The sequence below is a fragment of the Piliocolobus tephrosceles genome, chromosome 5 (assembly GCF_002776525.5).
Source record: "Piliocolobus tephrosceles isolate RC106 chromosome 5, ASM277652v3, whole genome shotgun sequence".
In the NCBI taxonomy this organism is placed as follows: domain Eukaryota; kingdom Metazoa; phylum Chordata; class Mammalia; order Primates; family Cercopithecidae; genus Piliocolobus; species Piliocolobus tephrosceles.
In genome coordinates, this window is record NC_045438.1 from 55,518,157 (window position 1) to 55,527,142 (window position 8,986).

Genomic DNA, 8,986 nt, shown 5'->3' on the forward strand with positions numbered 1-8,986 from the left:
AAAAAAAAAAAAAAAAAAAAAAAAAAAAAAAAAAATCAAATACAGAGCAGTTAAGTATCCTTACAGCAAAAGAAATATAAAGCTTCTTTCAATGAAGAATCCATTTCAATGTTTTCTAAGTGGTTCTGGGGTCATGTGGGAAAGAACTGAGATGTGCTGAAGAGGCAAGGGAATGTTTGCCTGCTCCACGACACAGAGAAACATACGTCTGCTCAATGTCTCATTCAAGGAGACGAGTGGCTTTCTGTGAGGAGAGAAATTATCCCCCTTCCACAGTCCATTTCATACAGGCTGCAAACATTTAGTTTTAGGGGCTTTTATTTTCAATTATGTATTACAAAACCCTGGGCAGGGCAGTCATCTCCCAGTTCTAGGACTCGATTTCTCCTGTGAGGTATACAAAAAAAAAACTGGAAGAGAGGAAAACCACAATCGGATATCACATTCTTGTTAGACTGAAGAAGAAATGCCCCCTAAAACTTTATGTGGATACGGCAGCTTTTCTGTACTTAACATTACTCATTAAATCATGTATGTGGCTCTGTCAAAATACTGTCTTTTGGCCGAGGGTGGTGGCTCACGCCTGTAATCCCAGCACTTTGGGAGGCAGAGGCAGGCGGATCACCTGAAGTCAGGAGTTTGAAACCAGCCAGGGCAACATGGTAAACCCCGGTCTCTACTAAAAATATAAAAATTAGCTGGGCATAGTCCCAGCTACTCGGGAGGCTGAGGCAGGAGAATCACTTGAACCCGGGAGGCAGAGGTTGCAGTGAGCTGAGATTGCGCCACTGCACTCCAGCCTGGGCAATAGAGTGAGACTCCGTTTAAAAAAAAAAAGTCTTTCTTACTAAGAGATAATGTACCTACGAATTTAAACATGGCTTAAATTTGAATAGCACTTCTTTTCAAGACTTAAAAACATTTTTTCTTTGAATCTGTTTCTGTGACATTGTTTGTGACTGGAGTGCTACCTGAGTAAATTATCATGATTACATGAAAAGCAATTAAGAGAAGAAGGTCAAAGGACCAACCTCTAATTACTAACTTGGGTCTCTGACATCTGACAGCACATGCCTCAAAAAGCAAACAAAATAAACACTCTCCATTTCTTTAAATACATGTTTTCATCCAAGGATCTCACAGCACTTCCCAAGTAGTCTAACGTACAGAAAGGAAAGGAAACACAGCATGATTAAGTGAAAACTCAATCCACAGACAGCCCACCAGCAGGTTGAGGCAGGGCCATTAGGAGGAGACTGTGCTCAAGCACAGAGAGGGCGCCTTAGGTTTCAAATGGAGAATGTAGCCTAACAGCCACCAGGGCCGGCCCTATGCTGAACCCAGTGCAATGAAACACACACTCCAAGTCAAACTTCTTGGTTTCCTAGTAGGCTGTGTGCCAACAGCAACTTAACAAGGTAACAGGTGAAGCAAGGTGGGGGGCGGAGAGAAGGGAAAGGGCAGAGAGCCGCTGGGAGTCCTGAGACTCAAGTTCCTGCTTTACCACTTGGGGCTCTGGGCCAGGCACTTCACTGTAATAATCCACAATCATCTCACACAGAGCGTGGGGCAGCGGGAGGGGGCTGAAAACACACCCATTTGCAAACTACAAAGTGCTGTGTAAATATAAGGCATGGGTTTCACATTGAAATCTGACTCCAGACACAATCTCTTTCTTACGCTTCCTGGAGTCTTTGTAATTCTATACTTTAGGCCTTTGATCCTACTCTGAGATTTGAGCTCTTGTGGCAAAGCTAAGAATTCTTTAAAGCAACAGAGGCCCTTCCAATGTAGGGCCCAGCATGTCTATTTGCAATATATTAACCAGTGAGGGCATCCCATCAGGCTCCGTTCTGGATCTACACGCTAACAATAGAGGGATAAGGTCCTCTTCACAACCCCAAAGAGGAGTCCTCTCCAAATCCTAATCTTTAGCAGGTGCCACAGATTTGGATCTACATGTGCTGAGAGATTCTCCACTTCCTTCCTGAGCAGCCACGGTTTTCTCTCTCATTCCACAGTTCACAGACACTGTAGAACTGGGTATAGGAGTTGGCCCTTGGACCCCATGAAACTACCCCAAATGCATTTCAGAGATGACCTGGTCTCAAGAAATATGCTGAAAGTAATCCAGTTTTCCCAATATTCTTTGGACCAGAAAAGTGGCATGAGGCCAAGAGAGAAGCCCGTCTTCCTACATTGAGTGTCATGGAAAGTGTCACCCACTATCCCTTTCACTCCTGTCTATCTCCCCACCCACGTCTCAGTGTCCACAACCTAGGCTGAGAACTCACAGAAGCAGCCCTACTTTGTAGCACAACCTGGTCAAAAGCAAAAGACTTTACAGGGGGAAAAACACAAATGAGCAGGCAATGGGGCTCCAGAAAGCTAGGTGCAAAATTGTGAAGTTCAGTTTTACTTTCACTTTGGGAAGCTCTGCAGTCATCTTTAACTAGCAAAGCGAAAACTTCTAGGCTAACGTTCTTGACGTATCTTTGAAAAATAACTTTAAGCCTTGGCTAAGTAATCCCAGGGATCTTTTTTGCCTTTAAGTTTGAATGGTACTAAAGTAATTTAGTTTGAATGGTACTAAAGTAACATTGAAAGGCTGGGGAAATATGTCTTCAAGAGAAGCCAAAGGAAAGCATTCGAAGGTATTCACAAACCCTGCTCAAAAGTGTCTGGAGCTCTTCAATTTAAGAAAAACTGGAAGTCTACAGGTTGGTGTTGCAAACCAAAGAAAAATAGATGGAAAGGTACTTCGTGTCACACTGTTATTTCTGCTATTGTTATTTGCCGTTCCTTCAATACTCTTTACATTGCCAATCCTAAATAATTTCCCTTCTAGTATCTGCTAATCACAGAAAGAATCAGTAGTTTCCAGGGCCAAAAGGTTAAAGCACTGCTCTCCCAAACCAGGGCATCAGGGTGCAATCTGAGGATCTGAATGTTCTCTCCGTCAGGTCACCACAGGTCAAACTCATCTTCACTAGCTTCCCTAGGTGGAGAAGTACCCACATGTTTGCTGGGCCAAACTGATTGGCCTGGCCTCTTATCTTAGAGAAGCTTCTAGTAGTATAACTTGCTTCTTGTTTTTTATTTTTATTTCTTAATGCTAAGGTTGTTTTTTGTTTGTTTGCTTGTTTACAGAGTATTAAGGCTTCTTAGTAAAGCTTGGGGAAATACTCAACAACTCTTTCCATTTTGTTTGCAGATATAATTCAAGTGGTTTCTTCCATTTGAATGTCAAGCCACACTTTGAAGCTATAAAACAAAATGGTTATGTCAACAATTTGTTAGGGGTAGGCACGGCCAACATGGGTACTTGGTGGGTTGTGGTTATTCCTATGATGAGAAATATTCATGGTGATTAGTAAGGGAAGACTTTCATATTGTTTCTCTATGAGCTCTCTTTACCACAATGATTTCCAAATTTCTATTAGTCTTTAATGAAAAGATGACACTAGTTGTGTTGCCTTTGATCTAAGGTTTGCAGGCATAAATGGCACAAAGCTTAAAGTTTATTTAATAGAAAGGATAATCTAAGATGAAAATCCTTTTCTGGTTAAAAGAGTGACTGACAGGAGATAGAAATCTAAATGTAAGAGCTCATGGAGTTTGGGGTGGGGAAGAAAAAGAAAAATTATGAATGCATGCCCCATTTTTTTCCCACAAGATTTCCTGAGCATTCCTCAGACATTATAGTGCAACATCGTAACACCAGTGAATCAATAGTATTTCTATTTTTCTCAAGCAAAAAGTCTAGACTCATCAAATATATACTAAGCACAATATATAATAGTATATCATCTTTTAAAACACTAGTAATTTGAACTTCTATAAATATATTTAAATAACAAACATAGATAGCTATTCACATAGCACACAAGTGACATATAAACATACAAAAATAAAACCATCATGTTTAACTCTTTTGTTGTTTCTGTGGGTTTTTGTTTTTTGTTTTTGAGTAAAGATATTAAAACAATTCAGATGCCAAAGTCATCTTGTCAATATTGATCCTGGGAAATCTGGATATAAATTCACACTATGTATAGGGATCACAGCCAAGGACAAGAGCAGTAGACATTCTTTGCTGGACATATTACTATCTCCTACCGTTGAGTAGGAAAGTTCAAAGGGAGTAGAGGTCTCCAATTGTGATGAGATGTTTTCTCTAGCTGTTGTAAGGAAAGGAAACATTAATCAGATCCCCTAACCTGCACAAAGTGTGAAAACACTAAGCTGTCCTTTGAGTGAGTGGAATATGGAACATGCCTCCTCCTTCAGCTCTCCCACACGCCACTGTCTATTAAGTATTTCTCAACACGTGGAAAAGGCACCACCACTCTATACCAAAGGCAAGGAATTTTTGCTCTGCAACACCACGTTTGTCCTTGCAGTCACTGCTATAGAAAACATTCCTCCACTCAGAAAGTGATTTGGACCACACAGCTTCCCAGCCAAGTGGCATATGTACATTCTTCTTTTGAAAAACAGAATGTTTCCGTGGACAATTATTCCCGGTAAAATTTGATTTTTGCCCATAGCATTCTCTGGAGAGCAAGGAACAGAAGAGACATTTCTCACATCCCTCCTAGAGCCCTGCATCACCATGAGCTCCCAGTAGGAACACAAAAAACGCCTTTCAACTGAACTCAATCATTCCAGTCTCAATGGATGCGTTACGACTGGAATGAGGAGCTCTGGTGTATTTGGTGATTGTCTTCATGTAAGATGCATCTTTAGATGGGAAGCTGATGCTTGAGGGACTGGGATTCAGTTTTCCTTTTAAGGAAAAATGTAAGCTTTTGCAATATCTTGAAGAGTTGCTTGTGATAAAATATAAGAGGATAAAACCCTGACTTTGTGTCTCAAATGGAATTTTCAACACAGGGAGAAGAAGGTGATTTCTTGAGTTCCTGGGGGGTGTCATCAGTGTCATCAGGAGAAGGCGAAGCCTGCTGCTGCTGATAGATGTCCTGGATCAGCAGGGTGTTCATGACTTTCCACTCTCTGTATTTCCTGGCTGTCAGCTTCGGGTCATCCAGCAACTGGTTAATCATGGCCAGATCATGTTCTTTACACTGTGCGAGTAGAAAAAAAGGGGAAGGGGGGATGTTGAGAGTGTCTTAATTTACACAAACCATCTTTACCAACTCTTTTACAAGTACACATATACATTCACATAAAATTACCAAAGTATTTTTGCACGTTCATATTCTAATTCCCGCATCAAGCCTAACAAATATGACATTTGTTTGCATATGCTAGCCACAAAGAAGTGAAGTATCCTACCCAAGAGTTGGTGGAAGAGCTAGACTTATAGCAAAGGTCTTCTATGGTGCCTTTCCCTGATCAATCCATTATTCCACACCGCAGTAACAATTCTACCTTGGTGTGGAACTCATGCCTCCTAAAACTTATCACTGAAGGTGTTAGCATTTTCGTTGACTATGCTTTTTCACTAAGTAAAACTGGAACGTAACACTTTACCTAGGACATAAGGCAACATAAAATATATCTTTTAAGATTTTATTAAATTATCTTTATTTTAATAAATCCCATTAATTTAATTAATATACACAGACTAAATACACAGGTTATCTTTCTAGTCAAAGAAGAGGCTACTAACCTTCCATCAAAACAGTATGTATTCCCATAATATTAATAAACAACCTATTGGTGCTATTCTACTCTGCCTCCTCTGTAACCAATGACACATATTTCTGAAATGTCTAGCTCAGCTTAGAGTTTTCTACAGACGAGGAATGGAGTAAAAATAAGATGTTCATCCTCCATATTAAAAACAAATATTCAGCCCTGACAATTGTATCTCAAATCTATGCCTGTTTTCTCTATCCCTGACCATAGTCCTAAGAGTGGATATCCAGTTCAGTGTATCACACTTGATCTGCTGACACAGCCTTCTGAGCAAGACCACTGCCTCCAGTGCCCACGTCAACTCCACCTCCACTTAGCAGAGCAGGGATGCATTAAGATGCTGAGTCCCCCTCATGGATCCCCTTACACCAAAGGCTCCTCACCTGCACTGGCACCATTTGTTGATACTCTGCTTCCTTCTGACTTTCCAGTCTAATGTACTGGCGTGCATTTTCTCACCCACACAACACTAGCTCACACCTCCGTGTCCTTGTGCCACATGGAGAATCTTCCTTGCCTTTCTTCACCTGATAAACTCTAATTTTTAGAGTTTCTTTTACAGAGAACACTTTCCAATTTTTCTTTACCCAATTCTTTTCTTTTCTTTTTTTTGTGTTTTTTTTTGTTTGTTTGTTTGTTTGTTTTGTTTTTTTGTTTTTTTGTTTTTTTTGAGATAGTCTCACTCTGTTGCCCAGGCTGGAGAGCAGTGGCCTGATCTCAGCTCACTGCAACCTCTGCCTCCCAGGTTCAAGCGATTCTCCTGCCTCAACCTCCTGAGTAGCTGGGATTACAGGCACGTGCCACCACACCTGGCTAATTTTTCTATTTTTAGTAGAGACAGGATTTTGCCATGTTGGCCAGGCTGGTCTCAAAATCCTGACCTCAAGTGATACACCCACCTCAACCTCCCAAAGTGCTGGGATTACAGGCGTGAGCCACTGCACCCGGCCCACCCAATTTTTCATAACCCGTAAATCTTACTCACCTGAGGCATCACATTATAAAGGAAACCTCCCCCGCACGCCCAAAATTGGACCGATAAGCTTTTAAGTTTTTATGTTCTCATGCCTTCCAATGAAGCCCTCTGAGAACTTACCAATGTACATTTAGGTATTTACGAATAAGTCATGGCCCCTCTTCTAAAGCTTAAAGAAGATGACAAGAAACATTTCCTTCATCCCTGTATTCCCTGCACCTAACACAATGACAAGTGCCATGTAGACATTCAATTAATGCATATGATTGAACCACCCTTTTTGACTATCCCCAGAGAAGCATGTGTGAAGCTGAAATTCACAACCACTGCCAGCAAGTGGATTTTCACTACTCTCCGGTCATCACACTTTCACATCCCTTTTCTGGCAGTCTCCCAAATAACTATTTCAAAACCTCTTCTCATCTCAAACCGCCTCTCTCATCCTCACTCACAGCTGATGGCCTTGCTGTCTCTTTTTTGAGGAAACGGAAGCCATCAGAAGAGCACTTCTCCCAAGTTCCTATTGCCCATGAACTACATGGATGCAAATCTATGCCACCTTCTGCCCTGTTCACAAAGACGGAGCATCTGTGCTCCTAGCAAAGCCCAGTCCCTCCACTTGGGTACAATGGCCCCCACTCTCCTACTTGAGAAATTCATCCCAGCAATTCTCTTCTCTCCTGTGACTCACCAATTTCCCAGATCCCTTCCAGCAGTTTCACTGGTATACATGTTCACTGTTATTTCTTCCATCTTAAAATTCCTCTCTGCCCCCAAATCCCTGTCCAGCTAATGCTCCACTTTCTCCCTGTCTCCAACAGCCCATTCTTCATAGATTCAGTCGCACCAGGCTTTGGCCCCCACCATTCACCAAAACTGCTCTTGTGAAGACCATCAGTGACCTCCATGTTGTTAAATCCATAATCCATTAAATCAATGTTAAACCAGTGATCCATCTTCAACTTATTTATCAGCAGCACCTAAACCTATTGACTACTCCTCCTTCTTGAACACTTTCGTCATTGTGCTCCTGTGACACATTCTCCTGATTTTTCTTATCCCACAATTGCTACTTACTCTCACCTTGGTTTCTGGTTCCTCCTCGTCATGCCACCTCTTCTCACTGGAGTGTTCTAGAGCACCAGCTTGTATGCTCTTCTCTGCTCTATGTTCATGCTCTTGGTAATCACATGTACTCTCTCCCACTCTCCTATGTGCTGAGGGTCCCAAATTTATATCTCTCCTTACTTCTCCCCTGGACTCCACCATCATTTATCTAAACTTCCTCTTTAGCAGTTCCACATCAACCCTTAAAAGCATCTCAAAAATAACATATCTAAAGCTAAGTTCCTCTTATTCTCTTCATCCCCACCCAACCCACTAACTTCCAATACACACCAAACCCTGTTCCTAATGTAGTCTTCCACAAAGCACTTAATGGTAACTCCATCTTTCCAGTTGCTCAGGGCAAACACTGGAGTCATTCTTGACTCCTTCCATCACACCCAATCCACCAGCAAAGCCTGATGATTCTACCTTCAAACATGACACAAAGCATGCCATCCCTCTGTTCAGAACCTTCCAGAGGGTCACTGTCTTACTCCAAGTAGAAGCTGGTGTTTGCAATGGCAATGAGGTCCTCAGTGGCTCGAATCCCCGTGTCCCTGGCACACTGCTGCTCTCCCCATGCTCCATCCCCACTACATTACAGCTACCCTGACCTCCCTGCTCTTCCTTAAATGCCCTAGGCACACTCCCGCCCCAAGGTGTTTGCATTTTTGGCCGCAGAAAACCTCAAGTCTCATTCCCTTTCCTTTTTCAGATTTTATAAAAATTATGTCTTTCAAGGAGGCCTTTCATGTCTTTCCTATTTAAATATCAATTCCTCAATATTTTATATCCCTTCTCTTTTCTATTCTTTATCAAATTTATCATCACTTATTATATTATAAAACTTAATAGTCAATTATGTTTGTTTATTCTCCTACTAAAACATAAGCTTCCTGAAGGCAGGCCTTTTTGTCTCACATGCACACTGCTATACAGCCCCAAGTACCTGAAAGAATGACTGACACATGTAGACATCCGTTGAATACTTGTTGAAAAAATGAATATATAAAATAAGAAATAAATGAATAAATGAATTACCCACTTGCTTTTTATTTTCTTTTGCATTCTGAATCCTATTTGGAGTCTGAGGAAATCTTTTCCATTAAACAAATAAAGTAGACATGGACAGATTCAAAGATCAATAGCTGGATAGATAGATAGATACTGATAGGCCGATAGGCCGATAGATAGATAGATAGATAGATAGATAGATAGATAGATAGATAGATAGATAGA

General features: G+C 41.3%; 1 protein-coding gene across 12 annotated transcripts in view; it reads right to left on the minus strand.

The window, feature by feature from the left end:
* Positions 1-300: 300 nt before the first annotated feature.
* Positions 301-8,986, minus strand: part of IPCEF1 (interaction protein for cytohesin exchange factors 1) — a 207,965-nt gene continuing 199,279 nt past the window's right edge. For all 12 annotated transcript variants that reach the window (XM_023206113.2, XM_023206109.2, XM_023206105.2 and 9 more), the window contains one exon: positions 301-5,087. In XM_023206113.2, coding sequence (XP_023061881.1) covers positions 4,875-5,087 — 213 coding nt within the window. In that variant the 3' untranslated portion in view covers positions 301-4,874. The remainder of the gene's footprint in view (positions 5,088-8,986) is intronic.